General features: G+C 24.4%; 2 protein-coding genes across 3 annotated transcripts in view; one reads left to right on the forward strand and one right to left on the reverse strand.

The window, feature by feature from the left end:
* Nucleotides 1-8: 8 nt before the first annotated feature.
* LOC122860290 (40S ribosomal protein S17-like) lies at nt 9-999 on the reverse strand. Its single transcript, XM_044164031.1, has 3 exons — nt 888-999; nt 580-731; nt 9-287 (listed from the first exon to the last, which is right to left on the reverse strand). Exons 1-3 carry the CDS (start codon nt 888-890, stop codon nt 50-52), a joined length of 393 nt encoding a protein of 130 aa, XP_044019966.1. The 5' UTR covers nt 891-999; the 3' UTR covers nt 9-49.
* Nucleotides 1,000-1,754: 755 nt separating this feature from the next.
* Nucleotides 1,755-25,089, forward strand: part of LOC122860292 (furin-like protease 2) — a 133,841-nt gene continuing 110,506 nt past the window's right edge. The window contains exons 1-2 of one of the 2 annotated variants that reach the window (XM_044164033.1): nt 1,755-2,639; nt 9,279-10,075. In XM_044164033.1, the coding sequence (XP_044019968.1) occupies nt 9,875-10,075 (201 nt within the window). In that variant the 5' untranslated portion in view covers nt 1,755-2,639; nt 9,279-9,874. The remainder of the gene's footprint in view (nt 2,640-9,278; nt 10,076-25,089) is intronic. The other variant, XM_044164032.1, reaches the window with a different exon arrangement.

Here is a 25,089-nt window from a genome sequence, read left to right on the forward strand (position 1 = left end):
AAACACAATTTCCAATTTTTTAATATAAGCAATTTATTATGAAACTAAATTAGTTTCGTCTGGTAAATTGATGAGCTTGTGGCTGTACAATTTGGACTGAAATGTTACTGAAATCTAACATCTTAAGCATCTCCTTGGTGTCTGGATCAGCTTCAATAACATCATGTTCAAGAGCAGATACTTCAGGTACATAATTGTCTCTGCGTTCTCTCTCTTCTTCTTGAAGTTTAATTGAAATACCACGAACCTGGCTATGACGAAGACGTTTCATCAAATGTGTAACAAAACTGCAAAAGATAAATTTATAAATTAACAAATTATCATCCAATTAATTGCAAGAAAAATTAATTTATCAAACAATAGTCAAGTCAAGTAACAACAATTAATTTACAGTTTAACAATTAAACTATTTATCATGTAGAAAAAAATAGAAGTTGATAGCATTAATTGCTCATTTATTGTTGTTGAAAAAATTAACCTCAAAACATGTGACTACAATGTTGCTTTTTTTTTTTTTTTTTTTTTTTTTGAATAAACTATTGTAAGATTAAAATTTAATGAGTGATAATAAAAACTTACCCAGCAATTTTGTTTTTGAGGGGTTTGCTGGGAATAATTGCAATTTCCTCGCATATTCTCTTGTTGGTATGGAAATCAAGAGTCAAACGAGTGTAGTATTTCTCGATGATGAGCCTTGCGGCTTTTTTGACAGTCTTTGTCCTAACACGACCCTGTAAACAATTAAAAAATCCATTAATAATTATTCCACAAAACACTTTAACATCACTATTAATTAAATCACAATTCACATTAATTGTTTATTATAGGATTGTTATTAATATAGGGGATTAAAAGAACACAATAAAAAAAACATAAAAAATACTCACCATGTTGTTTAATAACTCAAGGCAAAAGAGCGGTTATGTCTTATAAAGAAAGACTTGTGCCTGGGACCTACAGGGACCTAGATTGCTAGCTTGATGTTCTTGCATTTTACATATGCACCATCTGTAGGCGAATCTTCAAAACATTCATCAAACATAAAAACATTTTTACCAGCCGTTATTATAATTTTTTACTTTATCATTCAACAACAAAAATTAACCGATAGGTGTCTCTATTTTAACTAAAAAAAAAAATTTCAACCCTGTTCAACCCTCTCTCGAAACGCATGCGTTAATATAAACAATAACAATAATAAACAAAAAAAAACAACCCCTTGCGCAATAATAACCCTAAAAAAATTCAGTTTACATGCTTATGAAATTCTAACCAAAATCTGTCAAAATAATCCTCATGTTTTGTTGAAAATAATTGTATCAATAATTATATCAACTAATAATGAAAAACAAAATATTAATTTAACAACAATATAAAAATGACGTCATTCAAAGTTGAACAATGTGTTGTAAAAATAATAAAATGACACAACTAATAATTCAGTGTGAAAATAATAGCAACAATAATGTAATATAAAAATTAAATAGATAATAAAATTGAACTTGCATTTGGGTAATAAAAAAAAAAGGGTTCAGAGGGGGACAAGAAGGAAGAATAGAAAAAAAAAAAACCAGAGAAGAAGAGTAACTGAGAATGACGAGATAGATGAACACATTTGGCTGTTGGTGTGATGATATATATGTTCCATATAAAAATGAGTAAAATAAACGTGGGTGGGATTAAATAAGAGAGAGAGAGAGAGAGGAGAGAGAGTATGAAGGGAAATGGAGCAGCAGGCGCAGAGAGTACAATCATAAGGCGGGGGAAGTCAGTGTATTGCGCTGTGAGGCAGGTTGAAGCAGTGGGATAACGTCATCTACGTTCACTTGGTGCGGGGGAGGATAAATTGTGGAAAGGCTGGAGGGAGGGAGGAAATTGTGTGTGAGTCTATGCGAAAGAAGTTTGTTTATATGTACAGTCCAGTATCTCAAACCGGTGAACGGTCCAGTCAGTGCGGTGCCTTCGTCCGAGAAGGACCGAGCGTCGCGTGTACTCTTATTTAAATAATAAAAAAAAAAAAACAAATTAAATTATAATTATTTGTTTAAAAAAATTATAATCAGTTTATATAATTCTATTGTTGAAAATAATTAATTATTGATTTACTGTTTAATTATATAAATATAATAGAAAAGTGAATTTTTTTTTTTTCTGTCGATCGTGTTTTGTTTTGTTTTTTTTCGGTGAATTTGCATTGGCTGTTGATCGTTTTTTGTTTTTTCGTTAGTCTTATCGCGTTCGCGCAGTGTGACGGTATTCTGTGGGGGCCCTCATCTTATGTGGTATTTTGTGTAGATATTTATTTTTATATATATATTAATTTTTTGTATTGGATATTTTTTTATTTTTTATTACGAGATAAGTGAGGGTTTTATTATATATTAAAAGAAAGAGAGGCATGTTTTTTTTGTTATTATTTTTTGCTTTTTAATATAAAAATATTGTGTCAATGACCGTGGATCAACGAATTTTCGGTTTATTTATCATTAAAACGTGAAGTGATAATTAAATAACCTATATTTTAATAAAATAATGATAATTCAATGTGTTATTATGTGAATTATTATTTGTGATAATTTAAAAATAATATTGTGAATTAATTTTGGAGTTAAATTTTGAAAAAAATTCATCAATTCGGGGTAAGTTACATTATATCTGCCATGTTAATTTCATTTTCATGGTTGAAAAAAAAAAAAACAAAACAAAACACAAAAATATCCCTACACACATACACACACATGCATACAAAATAAAAATAAAAAACAAAATCAAAATGGAGCACGCAATCATCTGATTCACCCATTTTTTATGAATTAAAATAACTCAAAATGTTAACCAAATAATTAAACATTGTTGCTATTATTAATTTATAAAATTAAATAACTTTTTAAATTTATTATTCAAGTGACAGACAAATGACCGGTTGATGAAACAGTTGGGTCATTTTACCACAATAACTGGCCTCGACTAACCGTTGTTTTTGCTGTTCTTTGCGTGTTATATTATTCACCTCTTATTATTATTTCCCTTTTCTCATCATCATCATTTTTTTCTTACTCATTTTCATTATTACAAGTATATCATAACAACAATAACAACAACAATAATAATAACTGTTTATGTCAAAGTGTGTCAGTGTCTCTTGATATATTTTAAACTCTTTTTTTATTTAAATTATATTTTAACTTTTCATTTTGATATTATTATTATTTATTTATCTTTTAACTTGTAAATGATAATACAATTTTTTTCTTTTTTTTTTCATATATATTTAATTAATGCTATGATTGTTGTTGAGTAATTTTTTTTCTTGTTGGTGTTCCTGTTGATTCATTTATCGTTATGAATTTTTTTTTTTCTTTTTAAATATTTTTTTAAATGGATGTTGCGTTTTATTTTTTTGATAACGTCATTTATCTTGCCCTTTTTTAGATAAGCTTTGTCAATCAATCGGGAAGTTTCTCATTTATTATTTTATTTTTTTTTTTTTGTAGTGACTTTGTGGGTATATATTTGTTGTAACACGTGTTCAGTCTGCGTCATCATCCGGTCTGATTGTAACCCATCTGTTTGAGTTGAAGTAGACCCTGATTGATATGATACATATATAGAATCTTTTTGATGTTTTTTAGCTTGCAAAATTTAATTCACTTTATGTTGAGATATAAATAAATTATCAATCCACATTGGAGAAGGATCAAACGAGTTAGAAATGAAAGTTGTGTGTTATACATTTTATTTATATTTTTTTTTATTATTATTTTTATAAATAACATATTGAAATCGAGACGTTTTGAAAGGTTTTTTTATTTTTTATTTTATACTGGTAGTTGTTGGTAATTAATTGAATTGTTTTATATTAAAAATATTACTTGTTTTTATATATTTTTTTTTTTTGTATCTTTGTTTTATTTTTATGTAGTTTTTTCAATCAAAATGCTAACGAATGCATTTATTTTTTGACAAGACAAAAAAAATAAATAATAATACTCGTCAGCTGGGATTGATTCATCACAAATTCAATTTTTTAATATGATTTTTTGTTTAAACAATGAAATCAAATGTATACATGAAAACAGGGGAATTTTCATGTCAATAATTTTGTTTATTTTTTTTTTTTTTCCATTTGTGGGTTTTTAATAATAGAAAAATATTTATTTTGTATTTTTTTTTTCTGTATAAACTAGGATAAATACTAAACAAGTTTAAACAAAATAAATAATTATTTTTTTTACATGTAAAATAATAAAGGAATATTATTTTATTTAAATTTGAAGATTTTGAATTTTCGAAAAATTACCGCGAGTTAATTTATTCGGTAGTTATAAAAATAATTAATCGACAAAATGATTTAATAATTTATAATGAATAAATATAAATAAAACTCATTGTTAATGTTATTCAAGTCAAAAAATAACAATAAATATATTCGAGTTAAAAGGGGGGATATAAATAAATAAAAAAATAATTTTTTTGTTATTTTTTTTTGTTATTTAAATTTGATTTATTTCGATGGTTATTAAAAAATAATTACTTCAACACAATGAGTCAAATTATTTTGTATAATATTATGACTACTGTATTGAAATATATAAATAAATAATTTTTTTTTTAAATAAAAAGTCAGCAAATCTTGGTCGCTTTCGCGGTCGATATATTCTCCCACTATTTTCGATTGTAACGTTATCCGTTTTATTTTGCTTATTATTATTGTCATTTATTTAAATTTTTTTTAAAAATTTTTTTTATTATTTATCCTTTTCTTTTTTACTTTGATTTTATTTTTCTTTCTCTGTTGTACATACACTTTTTAACCACTTCATCAGCTGACAGTCGAGTCACGGGATTCAACGACTTTCACCTTCTCAACGAGGCCTTCACTGTTTCTAAAATAAAAATAATAAATAATGAATAATAATACGAAAAAAAAATATAAAATAATTCAATATAAATGAAAATTATTAATTTTCATTGCATATATTTTATTCCATGTGATGAAAAATTACTCTTTCTATTTGAAATAAAATTTAATTTGTTAGGTAAATTTAATTTTTCATCGCTAAATTATTTAAAAATTATTTATACTTTATTAGTTAAATAATCATTATTATTATCTGTCTTATAAATGCCTATTGGGTAAACGATTTAGAAATAATTTAATTCAGCTATTTCAAAACTTTGCAAAAATTTCATTAACTTTATTAAAATGGAAAAAATTATTCTTGATTTAAATAAAATTCTTGATAAAAAAACTCAAAAAAGTTACAAAGAAAAATCCGGATATTACTCCGGAAATCATTCATAAAATTATTACCGTAAACTTTTTATTTTATATATTGAAAAATATCCAGAGAAAAATCGTCATTTATGTTAATTTAAAACGTTAATTTTCATTTAAAAAAATATCGTGACGTTAATTTTGATTGATTATTCACAATGACAAGATAATTTTTCGATGACAAAAATAATATATAATAATTTACAATAAATAAAAAAAAATATACAAAAATATAATTGAAAAAATAAAATATTGCTGTAATGAATGCGGAAGTTTCAGTATGATTTCTTGGAAATTATTTAAATACTTTAACAATGTAACACGTTCTTTCGTGTTTATAAAAATAATTATTATTATATTTTAATGTAATTATAATTATTCAAGCATATTGTTGGTCATATTCGGCTATATTTTTAAATATAAAAATTTATATAAATATATTTTGTGTGCATATAAACTTTAAACAAGCTCCAAAAAAAAAAAACGACCGGAAAACAACATAAAAAAAATTTTATTTACACGAAAGCTCAGTACAATGATTGTACTTTGATATAAAATTTCATGCAACATTATTTTTTCTGCAAATTTAACTAAATTTTTCATGACTTTAAATTGCATGTTTGTTTTAATTGTTTTTTATTTTTTACAATTACAAAAAAAAGCTTTAATCTCGTATGAATTTAATTTTGTTTTCACGAAGATTATCGATAGGTTTTTAAATTATTTGTCTATTTAAAAAAAAATTTCATATTAAAAATTCAAATAAAAAAAAAACAAGTACAAATTTTTTATTAATAATTCAGGTCAAATATACATGACCTTGTTTTAAAATTTTATTTTTGTTTCTCTCAAATTCAATCGTATATATTAAATTGAAATTTTATTATCATTTTAAAAGATAAATTCTGAAAAAATTTAAAAATAAATCTTATAATAAAGCTACGATAAATTATGATATATTTTATCATTAAATTAAGATTTGAAGCAATTGAAAATTGATAAAACCACAAACTTGATAATTTTTTTGGTATATTTATTCAATTTTTTACGTATTTTCTTGATTTTTTCTATTTTTTCTTATTCATGTTGTTACTGTCTAGTCTCAATTGAGTGTAAAGTAAAGTGTTTATGTTCTAGTGCACCTGAATCACTTATCTATGAGTCAATATAGTATGTGTGCTTGTTTACGAAACTATATACAAGTGTGTGTGTATAAATATATATATATAAACTAACTGGTTGATTCAATCGTCTGCCTTTTCACGTCGACTTTCACCCCTCATTGATTCCGATTGATGTAACGGTCTTTCTCAATGGCAATTCAAGACCAAGATGACGTAAATTCAATTCAATTTTTTATTTTTTTTTAAATACTTATCTTTTTATATTTATTATTATTCAACACATTTAATTTTTTTCATTAAAATAAACCAACTAAGTTGACTAATACTTTTGATGATAATAAAATAAAAAATGTCGAAATTTTTTATTATGGAAAATAGAAAAACTGTTTATACATGTGGGAATTATTATTTGTCATGTTTTATTTATTTTAAAATTTTGTATTTACAGTTATTTAGTTAGTCGGTTTATTTCATTCAAGAATAAATTTTTGATTGTGGCTTTATCGAAGATTAATTGTGTTTTATTTATAAAAAAAATATATATATATTTCGATAGTATGGTTTTTTTTTCTTTTAAAGAAATAAAATAAGTTTAAAGTATATTTTGAATTTAATTTTTTGTAGAAAAATGCAGGTTTTTATTTATTTTTTTTTCTTTGAAGAATAATTTTCAAGTTTTTCACTTTATTTTCTTCTTTTTTTTTTTTGGTAGAAATTTTTGAAGAATTTACAGAGAAATTAGGAACTATCTGGGTTTTTTTTTTTTTTTTTTTATTAGTTTAAAAACAATTTTTTTTCGTCTTAATAAATTGATGAAACTTTCACATACGGTTTTTGAAATAGCTATCTATATTAAATTGTTTCTAAATCATTCAGCGAATAAGTCATATAATTTTCATATTTTTTTTTTAAATTCATTATATATTTAAAAATAATTTCCAACGTTAAAATTTAATTAAAATTATAGTAGTACAGCTACATTGTTTTTAAATTGTAAAATTATTATTTTTGTAATGTATTTAAAATTGTATCAAGCTGGTATTTTAGAGGAATTTCAATGTTTTGATATGAGTTTACACGCGCAAATACACAGTTTAAAAGTTCAATATAATTTCCAGATATTTATCCTTTGAAAGGCACATCCCTTCTGGCAAATTAAAAGTATGGCCAGAACGTACACGAAATTCCATTGTTCCACTGAAATTCCATTATTCAAACTATACACATCGATGTAATAACTGATCATAATAATTTTCATGATAAAGCTGGAATTTTTATTCAATCAATTATATTGCTTTACTTATACTTGAATAATCCCATACTAATTAATCTTCTTCTTAAATATTTTTAACAAATATTTTCATAAATAATTATTGCTCAAAACAATTTCCAATTAAGATAAAATTAAAAAGTCATTACATAATTATTTGTAGGCTCAATTTTATTGGAAAAAAATCATAACAAAATAATTATTCACCCTTAAAAAAATTCAAATCACGTATATACATGTAAATGTAAAAATAAAAAAATAATAAAACATAAAAACTGATGAAAAAAATAAATAATAAAAATATAAATATAAAGCTCTGTTGAAAAAAATTTGTGGTATATTCAGTCGATCGGTTTTTCGCGGCTGATTTCAAGTTTTCCATTCGTATCATGAACTATTTTTTTTCTCTTTTTTCAAACCCCTTTTTATCCTCATCATTCACCACCTTGCATCCTTACATTTTTTCGCTTATGCACAGCTGCATTTTTACTGCGCTCAATCCGTGTGGTTGCTTCACTGCGTTCATGCCAAAGGTCGAAACTTGGCTCTCGACTTTTTTATATATTCAAACTTCTGGTTAAATTTTTCGATGCTGTATTATTTATTTATTTTTTTTTTTTTTTCTATAAAATCGATCTTTTACAAATACATCTGAATTCTAAGATATATTTTTTTTTTATATTTTTTACCCGCATGTGACCGAACTTGTGGTTCACCACAGATACGCGGACTTGACTCGGTTGAATTTTATATTGGGTTAGCCAACTTGAGAATAAAAATAAGAAAATAAAAAAGAGATTGGTAAAATGCAGCCAGAGAAAAAGCAGAAAAGGAGTCGAGAGAAAAGTGTGTGTGTGTAAAAGAGGGTTATGGGTGGTGGGAGGAGGCATGAATAATGCTCGATTTAAAGTTTGATTGGAATTGCTGTTGGACATGGGATAGGATATCCCTTCTATTCAACCCCGTCATTTTTTTTTTTCTTTTTATCAACTTTTCATTTATTTTTCTCCAACAATTCTGATTTTTTTTTTTTCTTATTTTTTTCTCAAGTCAATTTTTAAACTTTATGGGAATGTACATATTTAAAAAGTTTTTTTTTCAAATCTACAAATGTTTTGGTCTTGGTACACCATTTTTATCTATATATTTTTTTTTTTGAAATATATTTTTTACGAGTTTTTAAAGTGGTTTAGTGATTTCAGGATTTTAATTGTTTGCAAATATTTTTTGATTTTTATTTCAAGAGATATTTAAATAGTTTCAAGTAATTTTACCATAAAAATAATCAGTGATTTTATATTTTGATAATTTTTTTAAAAATAAATTAATAGAAACATTTCAAGTCTTGAAAGTATTTAAAATAAATTAGATATATATTAGTCCAAATCTCGTGAATACAGCTGAAAAGATTTTACAATTTCAAAGAGATTATTCAGAAAAAAAAACATTCAAATTATTTCGTACAGATTAATTCACTCTACATGTTTTAATTTTGTAATTTATTTTTAATCAATTCACTTATTTTTATTTAAAAATAAAATCGATAAATAATGATTGTGTCGTTACTGTTTAATCATTGTTTTTTTTTTCTTTTATTTTGTTTCAGAAAAAAATACATCCATCGATAATAAATTGGCTGCCACGTTGTCTACCCAAAGATAAACAAATTAATTAAGTGATCGGATAAAATAGAAAATTAAAAATAGTTAAAAACAAAGAACACAAAAAAAAAAAAGAAAATAAAAGAAAAAACTATTAGTGAAGTAAAGGAAGAATAAAATTAACGAACAAGAAAAGATTAAATAACTAAACAAATAAAAGATTCGATGGGTTTGGTGAGTTGACTTCCGACTGGACAATTTTGTCAAGGATCTTTCTGTTGAGTCTAGTCACGCTCATAAAATTCAACTTGCGAAGGATTTAAAAAATATAAAATAGGTCAAAACAAGAACACTAAATAAAAGTTCCAACAATTGAAAAAAAAAGAAGAGAAACAATTCAATTTTTTTAATAAAAAAAAATAAAGAGAAAGGAAATAAAAAATAAAATAGAGCAAAATATCTTCTTCTTGATACAAGATAGATATTGTAAAAGAAATCTTTGAACTTGTTGTCATTGATATATATCTGTGAAACAAAAAAAAAGAAGGAATATTAGGTCAAGCTTGGTGTGTTGCTGATAAAAGTAAAATTAAACGAAACAATGAGCCTCAAAGTAATAGTTTTATTGGGCCTGGTTGCTGGTTTTATTGTGAGCACGAGTTGTCATGATGCTGCAACACCATTCAAGACTAAATCACGACGTTCAACAATTTGGTCAAATCAATTTGCTGTTCATGTGCCTGATGGTGCTGATGCTGCTGCTGCTATTGCTGATAAACATGGCTTCGACAACATTGGACAGGTTAGTCACAACTTACTTATATAATTCAAAATAAAAAAATAATTCATTTTACACTTCATCAATAATATATCTGATGACATTTAAATCGTTTATAAAATTTAGGATTTTTTTTTTTTTTATTTATTTCTACGTATTATATCTCAATCATCATCGATAAAATTCGAACATTGACAAACTATATAATTTTAGCATTACGATTCGGTTGAATAAAAATCGAATGAAAAAATACTAGATTTCATAAGAGACATTACGAGTTGAGGAAAGTGTTTTTTTTTTTTATTTTATTTTTTTGGTTGAGTTATTTTTTTCATTGCATAATACTTTCATTTTAAAAAATATGTCAATTTTTATTTTTTTTAAATTCAATTAATATGATCTCCGGCATTCAACATGCTGTAATAAAATCAAAATCATTTTTATATTTTTTTTTTTGTGATAAAATCCAAGGCCAATCAGTTGAATTGAACGAATAAAAAAAATTATTGTTTCATAGTCAACTTTCACCTTCCTACTGTTATTTATTACCAGTTTTCTATTTTTTTTTAAAAAAAAAAGTAATTTTATAAAAAATTAAACTGCGACAGATAATAAAATTCCAATCGGTGACAAAATCCAGTCTGTTTTTTGTGGTTAAAAATTTATTATCATCTATCGAATCATGATTTTATAAAAATTCATATATTTAAACTCTTTAAAATAAATTTAATCACAATTTATACGGGACAATTATATTAAAATTACAGAGACAATTTTATAAAATATTTAAAAAATAATTTAATCATACACTACAAGTCAATATACATTTATAATTTTTCATTGAATCATATAAAAATTATTAAAATTTATATTTCATTCAACCAAGTGTATTATAAATTTTTGTGGATATAATTTTATAGAATTTTTCACTTCTCCAAACGCTTTATAACTGAATGTCCGGTGACCGGACTCACAGAGATAAAAATTCATCACATATATATTTTTAGCCGTTAAAAATTTTGCCATTGTGTGTATTTGACTGAAATGAAATATAAAAAAAAAAAAAATATGCATATAAAGCAAATACAAAATTACGTGAATATATAATATTCATAACTTTAGAAAAATTTTTTCTATAAATATATAGTAGAGAGAAAAAAAAAATAAATATATATTTTTTTTAAATTGAAAAGATTTTTAATTAAAAAAATTTTAATTTGTGTTGTAAAAAAATCGGTTGAATAATTATACGGGATAGTTGAAATGCACGCAAAATTGGGGTTTTGGGTTGAAGTATTTTGGCTTTATATTATATATATTGAATAGTTTGGTATATGCTAAATGATGAACTGGTGTGTTGAATGCGGTGACCATAGGCATTTCTCACAAAATCTTGCATACCTCGGCACACCTGCATGAAGATACCAAATTGCTGAGTGTGAGTTTAGAAATTCTCAAATGTGTTGTATACCATATAAACATCTTGTGGTTAATATACCCCAGATAATCTATTAATATTATACATTAAACTTTCATAATTATAAACTTAATATCTTTAAAAAATTTTTGATAAAAAATATAAATTTATTTCGTCACGATTTTTTTATAAAACACTAGCAAAAAAATCATTTTAAATTATTCAATTTGAATTTTTTTTTCCTTTTTTTTTACTGGACAGTTGAAACTATTTTTTTTTTTATATTTTTTTCATTTAGAAATATAATTAAATTCTTTGAAATTAGCTTTTTGATAAAATTCAATTTCATTGCTTTTTTTAATTTCAATTTAAATTGACAATTTTAATTTAATTTTTATTACTTAAATTTTAAAATATCTATCAGATTTATTATTTGCTGCTTTGATGATATATTAATGTATTTATTAATAAATATTATTTTATATTTTATTAATTTTACTATACCAAAATGTCGCTAAATTTTATTTTCAAACAAAGAATCATAAAATCCATATATTCAATTCATGAATTTAATATTCTAAAATTTTTTTCACGTTCGTTTTGGCTGTTTACTTTTGTAATACCCAGAAAATCCTTGGGAATGATAAAAAATTTATAAAAAAAAAATAAATAAAATTGAATAAAATATTAGTAGTAAAAAAACACTACATAAAAGCTAACATTTTGTAATATTTGTCCAGTCGTTATTCATGCGATTATGTTGAATTCGTCACGGTTTCCATAAAAAAAAAAAATAATAAAAAAAGACAATGCATATAGTTTTAAATCCACGTTACATATGTCATCAATTTAACAAATAAACGAACTGAAAAAAAAGAGATTAAAACTGAATAAAATATATTTAACCGATATTTTTAAATTAAAATATTTGTTATGAGTATTTTATAAATGTTTTTAATTAAATTATTCAATTTATCATTCAATATTGACAGGTTTAAAGTCATAATAGAATAATATTATTTAAAAATAAACGTTGAATTTTATTATTTAAAACAATAATTGACATTTTTGATGACAGAATTGGAACCACTGATTAACCAGATGATAAATTAACTCAATTTCTGACATGACACCTGATAGATTACAATTTGTTTTTTTTTAGAAAATTATTTTTAACATCTCAATTAACTGTAAAAAAAATTTAATATATTTACTCTCATTTCCTTTTATTTTTTTGAACAAAAAATATCAATTCTATTGAAAAAAAAAATGTAAATAACTTTTTTAAAAATGTTTTAACGTTTTTTTTTTTTTGTTATAACTGGAAAAAATTTACAAAATTTTTATTCATTTAAACGTCAATCAAATGTCCATTTGATTAATTAAATTATCCTGACATTCAAATAGCCACGTGAGCAATTTAAAAAACGTGTATACAAATAAATTTAATTATTATTCATCAATCTTCATTGGAATGTTTTTTGTTAAATTTTATTTTTAAGAATAAAAAAATTCAAACGTGACAGTTGAATTGCTAATGAAAATACAAAAATTCATGTCATGATGATTTACTTGAAAAATATTTTTAAATAAAATATATATATTCATGATTTAATAATTAACTTTGGTTAAATATATTTTTTTCTCTTTGATCTATTGAAAGTTCATAGATATACACATGAGAAATTTGCTTATACAAGGATGTTAATTTTCACAAAATTAATTAAACACAAGAACCGAGTAAAAGGCATCTCAATTAAATATACTGTTATAATATTGACTCTTACAATGTTTATACTGTTTGTGAGTTTCAACTACGTCAAATAGTGTAAACATTAATTTGCAATAAAATATATTTAATCATGATTCTCAATAATTTCTCAGTTTAATAAACAAATATTTATCCAACATTTAAAATACCATTTTTAATTATTAATAATAAACAAATATGCAATTTTACATACACATTAGTTAGATTTTTAAATTGTTTAAATGTTTATATTCACATGCAAACATGAAGATTAAATTCATAACAACTAGGTCAATATGATTTTGTAATAATATGAGGGCTCATCCTTTTATGGTTCAACATAAAGAGCTTGTTTCACATTGAGTAATGATGTTCTTTTTTTTTTTTTTTTTTAATGATCTTCTTATCAGATAAATTTGTCTAGCATATAATAATAATTGTTTAATAAAAGTTCAACTTTCATATTACAAAACTTATCTACCCGCTTGACTTAATCATTAATATGTTTTTATTTATTTATTTTTTTGCACAATGTATTCATGCCAAGGTTCGCATATATTTTAGTGACACGAAGAAATCACCTGACTGTAAATATATACGTTCATTAACAACACACTGTCGCGTCTCAAATAATTAACCATCTTTTTTTTTTTCTTTCTTTTTACACCTGTTATTTAATACCATCTGATCATGATTAATTCTGCTTTTAACTTTGGCCTATGAATTTATAAAAAGAAAAAAAAAAAAAAAAAACATTTATAACGACATAATTAAAAGATAAAAAATTAAATTGATATTTAACAGCAAATAATTACAATAAGAAAATAGAAATTTTTTTATTTTTTTTTATTATGTAATATACGGATTTTTATTATACACACAAAGACCTTCGTAAATTTCGTAAGACCCTTCATTCTAGTCGACCGTGTACTCGTTAGCTTTATTAAATGACATTTTTTTTTTTGCATAAATATTTAAATTAGATCAGGCATTATTGATGCGTATAATTATTTGTCCTAGATAGTTTACAAGAAAAAAAAAAAATGAGGTGAAATGCAGAAAAAAAACACAGATGATTAATGCACTTTGATTTGATAAAATTATAAAAATAAACAAATGTTATTACAGTTGAGATAAATCGATTTACGTTTATTTGAAAAATATTTATTCAACTGTATATCGTGAAAATGAAACTCTATTTTTTAATGTAACCAAATAGTTTACAGTGGATCCATAACGAAACGACATAAAGAACAATATGAAAAATAAAAAACGAAAATATATCAAAAAAAATAAAATGAAGCTAAAAGAGAAGAAAAAAAAATGAGTATAAATGTTGAGAATCTCATTTTATCCAGTGTGTCTTTCGCTGAGCGATTTTCTCTAACGATTTCTTGAAAACATATTCTATTGGTACATATAGATATACACTTGTTTTACAACGATTCCCATTGAAATGAAAATCTTTTTACTATCCATTCTACCGTAATGTTCATTCGGTATCGCTGAATACAATTCACATTTTGTTTTTTTTTTTTTATATATATTTTTTCTATTCATATTATTCTTTTTTTATCTCTTCACCTTAATATCACATTATTGATAAAATATATCCATCAATTTCACTAACAATACGACATTTTAAACAAAAAAAAAAAAGTGCATTTATTTTGAAGATAATATTTCAATTAAAATTTTAAGATTAATTTACAAACAAAACAGTGTCCCAATGGAGAAAATTTATAAACACAAATTGTTTTAAAAGTAAAATTTTATATCTCAAGAGAAATTCTTAACTATATCAAAGTCCAGACTGTAATGTTCATTGTATATATCGAAGTTTTAACCATCCATATTGTTAGTTCGCGTGGCAAAGTTAAATTGAACCATTTAAAGCAACGGTTGGCTCTTTACTCTCAACATTTCCTGTCTTTCAAAATTCCCCTCAACCATGCCAAAGAAACCAACAAGCCAACCCTTAACATGTACATATACTGATATACATAACGTAAATTTATTTATCTTTTTTTTTGTTATTTTTGACATTGACACAAACTGCAAGTATTAAACTGAAGATGTATTATAGTGACTTGACCTATATTTCTTGTCTTCTATGTATAAATCTCTGCCTGTCTTTTGTTAGTCTCTTGAAAAGCCACAATTACAATTACAAAATTCTATATACACACTGTTCAATTCACGTAAAATCTATTGTTAAATTTTACCAAATGCGTGTACAATTGTCTCGTAGATATATCCCAAGACATTTAGTCACCACATTTACACATATATATATATTTATTAATTTTGTTGCTAAAGTAAAACAAAGATATATAAATGAACAAGTAAAATTTTGATATATCCAACAAATAATTAGAGAATAGAGGCGTAAATTCATCTAGGGGTGCAAGTAACTGGCGTAACAACTTCTATATAGAGTTGGTTGTAATGAAGCATATATACATGTTAGTAGTACATAAGCCTATGTATTTACCATCAACTCATCATCATTTTGCCTTCCGGCATTTACCCAACACACACACATTGACATTTATATAAAGATACCTTAGTTGTATATAGCTTTGCTTGAGGGTATATATAGTAACTCAATGGATTCCATCAGTTTCGTCAGAATGCTATTCTCGCGGGACTTTTCAAACGACTAATGAGCTTGTTATGCAATACCTTTGCTACTGATAATTATTGTTGATAGATCATGATGATGATGATGATAGTTTGGTCTGATATGGCTCAATATGATTGTGGTTTTATTTTATCTGTTGTATACAGATACAACTTGTTACTGATGTCTTTTTTTTTTGTTGGATCTTTGTGGTAGAGAACATTGAAATGCTTTTATATTTCTTTTATTTTTTGAAATAAAAAAAAGCCAAATCTTTTGTAGAATGAATCTAAATATTAATACGTTGTGTCTGTATAAAAAATAAAAAAATTAATAGGGAGAGAGAGTGTGCTGGGCTTGTATGAAAATAGCAAGATATAATTCTTTTGTGTATGTGCTTGTTACCGAGTATACAATTTTCGCCTACCGCTTGGCTGGTCGCGTTTCACGTGCAAATACTATTTTGTTAGTATGCTTCTACCGCCGTTTGCAGATTTACGATGTTAAAATGGAGATAGAGTCTGTGGCTTGGTACTCTATGTGTCACATATAGAACAAAATTTATCATGTATTTGTGTGTGTATGTAGAGAGTATATGTGATTGCAGAGAAAGAGAGAAAGAGACGGGAAAAAAAAGAGATGGGGTCAGCCAACTCGACCAAAGTTTACCGAAAAGCGAGAGATGTGACAGGAAAGAGGGTAAATCCAGTAGAATTGTACAAATACATTTCGATATGTATATATATATTTTCTGTTATATACAAAACGTATGTATAACGATTACAATTTCGAGTAGATTTTCAGTGACCAATGAGTTCAGTGACAACTAGTCCAATTTACACAAGCGTTCACTAGTCTAGAAATTCTTCAATCGACATTGATACAAGTTGCATTCAAGCGTGTTTGTTAAATTAATGACTATATATATGAAAAGTACTTCTATTGCTGTGAATTTAAACTATTCTTGATGTTAATTTTGAGGGCTTATGAATTTTGCTTGATCAATATTTTTTGAGCTATTTGCAGTTAATTATATTTGTTTAATTTTGGTGACTTTAATTAATTAACTAACAATGTTATTTTAATGTTAATTATGCGGCTTTTTTTTTTCATTTACATTTATAGAAAAAAATGTAGCTTAAATGAAAAATTGGTAATTTATGTATTGTATATTATTTAACGGAAACTGCAAATCACATAAATGTTTAACTGTTTGACATTGAAACCCAATAATTGCACCACAAATTGATAATCCTATCGAAATAACACCTACCTAATTACATGAATAATTATCCAATTAAATTAAACCACACATTTGGCCAATAAACAACCCTCGTAACTCAAAAATTATACTTGTATACTCGCCAATAATGAATACAGTAAATTCAAAAGGAAATTTTCATAGTGAATTCAGAGTTGGATGGTAGAAAACGAATTGGCCGGATGTGCCACTGAATTTTAACAATGTATATTTCTTTATTCGTTTGTACATATATGTATATATATAAAATTGCAATGTAAAAATAGTTCAAGAATCAAGACAAAGTAGTGGTAGAGTGTTTGCTTGAAAATTCTTGCGGAAACTCATTGGATTTACGGCATTCAAATGGAGATTGAGAAAAAAAATAAAATAATAAAAAATGACTTGTATACAAGTTCAACAATTCTTATATATATATACTCAATTTTAAATTTTATAGAATTACGAATAAATGTTGACTTTATTCATGTCATAATAAAATTTCATTAACATATTTTTTTTTAATGCCAAAATTATATTTAAAAAAACGTTTTTTTTTTTACATTTTTTTATTTTTAAATTAATATTTTTCAAGTTTCTATTTCTGAAAAATATATACTTCGATTTATCATCATCTAATTTATATTTTTTAAATTACTTTATATTTTTTTTTCTTGAGATGAAAAATCCTAGGATATTATTCAACAGCAGTATGTTCATTTAGAAAATATCATATACTGTTAATCGTGAAAAATTTTATTTTCAGCATACCTTGCCGAGAGTAAAATTAAATCTCATAAAGTGCAAAACTCTGAACTTCGTATAGCTTTTCTTTGGTTTTATATATTTTTTTTCATATTCATCCCTTACGGCTACTCTCATTCCAAAGAAGTTGAAAATTATCCCCAGCAGACTTATCAGCATTTTCAAGATAGCTTCTTCGTCTTACTTGTTCTTACTTATCCATTGGAATTTGCTTGGCGATTAAGCCTCATAGTAAATTGCAGTTAACTTTTGAATGTCGTAAACGAGCTAAAAGTTTTTTAAAATTATTTTTTTCTTTTTCATTTTATTATATTTTCAACTAATATTCAAGATTTTTTAAGTACCAAATTTCTACCATTTAATAATACTTTTGTTAATTGTTGGCCAAGTGTCAATGACAGAATTTTCAAAAATTTATTTTATTATTATTATAAATACCAGTTTAACTTTTGTCATTTAAAATCTTATAATCTTCTTTATTAAATTATTTTCATTCATGTTGATGACGAATACAATACTCGAGATTAATTAAATTATTTATCATTCAATAAATCTTTTTATTTTTAAATTTTACTTTCAATTAATTCAATTTATATTCCATCAATTTTTAAATTTTATTTACTTGGAGTTTTTTTAGGCAAAAAAAAACAATCGACATTTTAATCCACATAACTGTTTGTATTATTCGCTTAAAAAATTATGTAGAATTTAGAAAAAAAAAAAAGGAAAATTTTATATTGAACTATTTTATAAAGATGAAATAAAAATTTGCAATATATTTTCTGTAAAACATTGAATGAATAATATACAATGAAATAGTGTTGGAAGTAGAGTAGAGAGAGGAGATTGTTGAAAAGTTGCCAGAATTAAAATTCACTTGGGTTGTGAATTTGCCCTATGGCCCAAAGTATATATATAAGAATCGGCTTTGGCTAACTATCTTCCGGTTCTTTGTCGGTCGTGAGTTGGATAGTCAACTAACTAAATTTTTAAAACGAGTATGAGAGTAAAAATCTTGGATGGTAGTAATAGTGCAAGTGCCTCCTCTTTTATACATATAAAAAAATATAGATTAAATAATATGAAAAAAAAAAAAAATCAAGTTTGCAAGAGAGAACGACTGAAAGAAAAAAAAAAATACTATAATTTTTTTTTTTTAATAAGAAAAAGTACTTGCAAAAAATAAAATACAAAAATGAACAACGTTTGACTATTTTACTTAACATTTTTTTTTTTTTTTATTATATCAAGTGATAATGAAAAATCCCCGAGTATCCGATGAGTTTCATTCCCTCATTATGAGTGAAAAAAAAGTTTAACTAGTAAATTTTCTTTTTTTTTTTTCTTATACTTTTTAATCATGATAATAATAATAAATTCTTTTTATTATTTGAATATTGAATATATATAATTTTGCTTTTAAAAATTTTTTACTTCTTTTAAAATTTTTATAAAGAAAAGAGACAATTTGATTCATGCTTATTCGAGTGTAGATGCATGGTTAGTAGTCGATATGCAGTTACTTGAGTAACCTTCTGGAGCATACAACTATTGCTACTGCTGCTTCACTTCACAGTACTTTTTTTTTCTTTGCTACTTTTTTTTTTTTTTCTTATATATTCTTTATATTCCGTTCAATCTGCCACCGATCAAAGGTTCACAGAAACTGGATTTTATTCACTTTATCATGATCCCAAAAGGTGAGAGATATATACCGCGTCATTTTTTTTTATGCATCTTTAACTTGCAGTCCATATTACGTAATATACTGTGAAAAATGATACAATTTTTTTTTTTTTTCCATTTAAATGACAGTGCTTATTTACATTTGATTATAATTTTTATTTAATTTTTTCTTCATCTATTATTTGTATATTTTATTATCTCAAAATTGAATAACAATTCACAACAATATGTACAAGATATTTATTAATAAATTGTACACGTGTATATTTTTATTTTATGTTTACATTAAAAGTTTAACTTGACTATTCAAAATGCGTTGACAGTGGTTTTATAAATATTTAATAAGACAAAACCTGAGATAAAGTAATGAAAAGCAAACTCTCTTGTTCTCCATAACGTTAAATTCAGCTACCGTGTCGACTTTATTTTTGTCCTCTCTTTATTTTAACAGAGTACGACCCTCAACCTCAGAATCACTGGCGCGAAAATTCCACAACTGGTGTATATACCTTTTCCTCTTTTTATTTTTTTTTTTTCAACCTTAATTTTTTTTTGGATGTATTTTTTTTTCACTGATTCGCTGTGCACAACTTTTTCTTAGTTCTTATTAAGTTACTTTTTTTAATTTTATATTGTTTTTTTTTTTTTGTTTTTTTCGTTTCAATTTTCAACCCCCCAGTGTGTAACCCCCCTGGACTTTCTGTAAGTAGAGGTACTTTATTGTTCAAGCATATCTTATTTCCCGTGGTTTTATACCAATTCGCTTCGGTACTTATGTTCGTGATTGCATTGGACTTGAAGTAAAAGTTATAATAAAATCAACCTTCTTACTCGTTTCTTGATATCCACTTTTGCGTGCATCTTTTCATCTACACAACTTTTACTTTAAAATTTTTTTTTTAAAGCTGTATTTTATCAGCTGCTGTTTTTATTTTTAAAAATCCATAAATAATTTTAATTACAAATTTTTAATCAAGTTTATTTTTTTCTTTTACAATTGTCATTTAATTTTTAATAAACAAATTTTTTTTCGGTTCACTGTTTTTTTTTAACAATTACATAATTGTTGGATTTTTTAATTTCATCTTTTTTCTGTTCTCTTAATTATAATGATCACTTAATTTAGCTTCTTGAATTTTTTTTTATTATAAATTCCCATTGGTATTTTTATTCTTTTTTTTTTTTAACTTTGTTTCATCGTCACATTGGTGGTGTGCATCAAATGAATGCCAGAATGTGAGAGAATACAAAAAAATTAAATGCAATCTGTTGGGAAATATATTTCAATCTTTTTTCATTGCTCATCTGACAATCTCGGTTTAATCAATTTACCAAGGCATTCAAAATAAAAACCTCATGCAGATTGATAATGAATTTTGTTTTTTATTTTTTAACACTCTTATATTTTTTTTTTTTTTAACATGCTGTATTTTTTTTTCTTCATTATTTTTGAATACTCAATTATTCAAGTTTCAATTATTTAAATTTACGTGAAGATTTTATAAATTTATGATTTTTTAAAATGTCTTTTTTGATGTTAAAAAATTATGATTATAATAAAAAAATTATTGTGTCAGCTGGTGATGGTGTGGCATAATGGAATTTCCAATGAAATACTGTGCGGGCGTCATCAACTTAACATCATATGCAGGCTCTTATCAAATTATTATTGGCAAAGTTGTCGGTGATTTTATGGAAAATCAATGAATATGTACACGTAAATTGCCAGATGAATAACTCTCACAATCTTTACAATTTTTTTACGATACTATTACGATAAGTTATCGTTGGTTATTTGAGTTTATAAAATTTTCTTTATTGTTCTATTTATCATATTTTTTTTCTTTTTCGTTTACTCGGCTATTTTATGTTTATTCTGAAAATTTCATTGTGAACCATTGCGTGTATACAATTGTTATCTACAACTGAGTGATTTTTGTAGTTTTATTTTTAAAGCCAAAACCAAACATCACTTTGATTATTCAACTTTGAATAATCATAATTTGAAATATTTTATAATTATTAAAAATCAATACAATATTATTTTACATTTTTTAAATTAATTTGTGCTATGGAAATTAGCTCAATTTATATCATTATATTTATGATTTAATTCGGCATTCATTACAAGCAAAATTCTCATGTTAAATCAAGTAGACACAAATTCATCAATTACTAATTAAAATATTTTTTTAATTTTTAATTACTGCGTAATTTGCCTTATTTCACAAAATCTTTAATAAATCCTAATATAAAAAGGACAAACATCATCGGTCTTCCGGACATTTGATTGGTCATTGTTTTTTTCTCACTTACTCTCATACAAATTTCTTTCTGTTTGCCTTTTTCTATTATTTTTTTATTTATTTCGTTAGCAACGAAAAAACAACAAAAAAAAGCGAGTAAACAAAATTTTTTTTTGATATTTTTGATATTTTTTTTTTTTAAATTGACATATTAAGCTAGCACAACTTTTTTAATAATCATCGGATCTCGATGCAATTGGGCTTAAAATTTTGTGCGAATTATGTGTTTTTTATGTGTGAAGAAATAAATTTAAAAAAAATTTTTTTTTTTATTTTTTACATTTTTTTTAAAAATTTAAATATTAAGCTAGCACAACTTTTTCAATAATCATCGGATCTCGATGCAATTGGGCTTAAAATTTTGTGCGAATTATGTGTTTTTTATGTGTGAAGAAATAAATTTGAAAGAAAATTTTTTTTTTATTTTTTACATTTTTTTTAAAAATTGACATATTAAGCTAGCACAACTTCCTCAATGATCATCGGATCTTAATGCAATTGGGCTTAAAATTTTGTGCGAATTATGTGTTTTTTATGTGTGAAGAAATAATTCAAAAACAAAATTTTTTTAAATATTTTTTATATTTTTTTTTAAAATTGACATATTAAGGTAGCACAACTTTTTCAGTAAACATTCAATCTTGATGTTATTAGACTAAAAATTACATGTGAATTATGTGTGATTTATGTGTAAATAAATAAATTTAAAAAATTTTTCGTCAATTTATTCATTCTTTTTTTTTTTTATGATAGTACTTGTAATTAAAATAATTATTACATCTAATATTCTCATGTGAAAATATTTAAATTAATTTTTTTTTAAAATTTCTTTTGATGTTTAAAAATATTCCACAATTTAAAACGACTAAATTCATTATTTAAATTCAATTTTTTAACTCTTTGTATTTATTTTTCATGATTACACATAATTAATTATTTAATTTTCCAAATAATAATTCTTCATTTAAAAATAATTGAAAATTTAAATTAATAATATTTTATACAACTTGAAATCACATCATGTGGTTTACAAAAATAGTAAAAAAAAAAACCCCCATTAAATACTTTTGAATTGTATAATAATGAGTTTTCATTGGTATGTGGTTTTATTTTTTTTTTTTTAAAAGTTTAACTATTGGATGAACACAAAGTTAAAAGTTACAGTTGAACAAACAAAGTCAAAAAGGTTTGGCATTGATCGTTGAAAGATTGTTGGCTTGAAACTTTAAATAATAATAAATAAATAAACAAATAAATAAAAAAAAAAAACTTTTCAAAGAATTTCCTCTCTATCAGTGAATCCCTCTTGAACGCTGATAGTTGAAAGTAGTCGATGTATATAAAACTTTACCTGCACATAACTTTTTTTTTTTTTATTAAATTTTTTTTTTTTTTTCCATTTCATTTATATTTACGTTTACTTTTTGGACTGTCTATTACCCCGCCTGCTTATTACGGTCGCTCTCAACTCGTCTACTAAAAAAAAAAAATTAAAAAAAAAAAAAAAGAAAAATAATCATACAGACGTGGTCACATGCATTACACAAGGAGTAAAATCGCTTTCACTTGGCACAAGCTAGTCTGGCTACTGCTATCACGTAGATATATATTTATTATATATATATTTTTCACCGACTTTAGCATTTTTTTTTAATAGACATAAAACGACAATTCTCCATTTCAATAGTTGGTGTACTGACGTCGCTATTTTGGTACGTCTCACCGCTCTCCAATCGAGGTCGACTAGTTACGTTCCAATCCCCGTAAAATCATCGAGTCTTATGACTTTTTTTTTTTTTTTCTACTATAATTTGTTTTATTATACTTCCGGTATTCAACTGTCCAAGTTAATTAGACAGACTAAACAAACTACATGATATACAGCAAAAATAATAATAAATAAAAAAAAAAAAAAATTAATATTTTCTTAATTTAATTAAAGTAAATAAATTAAAAAAAAAACTTTTTAGATTATATATTTAGGAAGATGTGTAATATCATATTGAAAACTTTAAATTGATAATAGTCATTATTCAAATTGCTGTAATTTTATTGAAATTTTCATGTGAATAATATGATAATTTCGACGATTGAATGAATTGAATTTGTCACACATATTTAAAAATAAAATATAAAAAAAAAATATTAATTTTATTTTACCAACATTAATGTATTTTAATTCATTAAGTTTATACTTAATTTGTACAAAGTTTACTTTGACATTAATATAGTTTTCTTTGTCTCACAATGACGTTAGCACAAGACATGTTCATAAATTAACTTTTGTCTCTGAAGAGTTGGTACTTGGTAAAATACAACATTGACAATATCTTTGAATATATATATATTGTAAGTTCACCAGGATCATAAAAGCTAAGCAATATCTTTGTGGTTGTAAGCAGTAAAATGTTATTTCTCTTAGTTTCATGAAACTTTTTCAAACTCAATGTTCCATCATGAATATATGTGTGAAAATTTTGACTATATATTTCTACTGGTCAATTTCTTTTTTTTTCTATTCAAATATAACAATGAATTTCAACAATAAAATAAAAATAAAAAAATAATATAAAATATGCATTATGCAATAAATTTATACGATATAAAAAAAACTTTTTTTATAACATCGTTTTGCGATCAAGATGAAATTGATAATTTTATTTATACTTTTTTTTTTTTTAATAATATATGATAGTATTTTTTGATATGTATAATGAAAATTTGAGGGTATATATTCATAGCAGAGTATAAGCATGTCCCATTGAAATTTAGCAAGTACTAAACTTAATGCTGGATGCTCAATCATCCTATAAGTTGGCCATAGGAAGACAGGGTGGCGCCCCATTAGCTACGATAGAACGCCCACGTCGTCGCTACTACAAATGAGAAAAGACGCCATAAGACTAGACATCGTTGTCGTACACCTAACTTTTATATTAAACTATTTATACTATATATTTTTTAATACTTTACATCTTGTATATATACAATGTCATCTTCAACATCAACATCATCATCATCATTGCTACTATATGCACACTAGCTATTTCTATTTTATATTTTATTCCAGTTCAAACTGCTTACAGTGAATTGGCATTTCCTTTTTGTAATACCGGAAGTGACCAAACTTTTTTGAGTGGTCCTTATTATTTTTATTATTATTATAAAAACTTTTCAAAGTACCTTACAGCTTTTTTTTGCTTCTTTTCAAAGAAGATACTTGAACTTTTTTTATTTATTTTTTATTTTAT

This window comes from Aphidius gifuensis, linkage group LG1 (genome assembly GCF_014905175.1).
Source record: "Aphidius gifuensis isolate YNYX2018 linkage group LG1, ASM1490517v1, whole genome shotgun sequence".
NCBI lineage: Eukaryota > Metazoa > Arthropoda > Insecta > Hymenoptera > Braconidae > Aphidius > Aphidius gifuensis.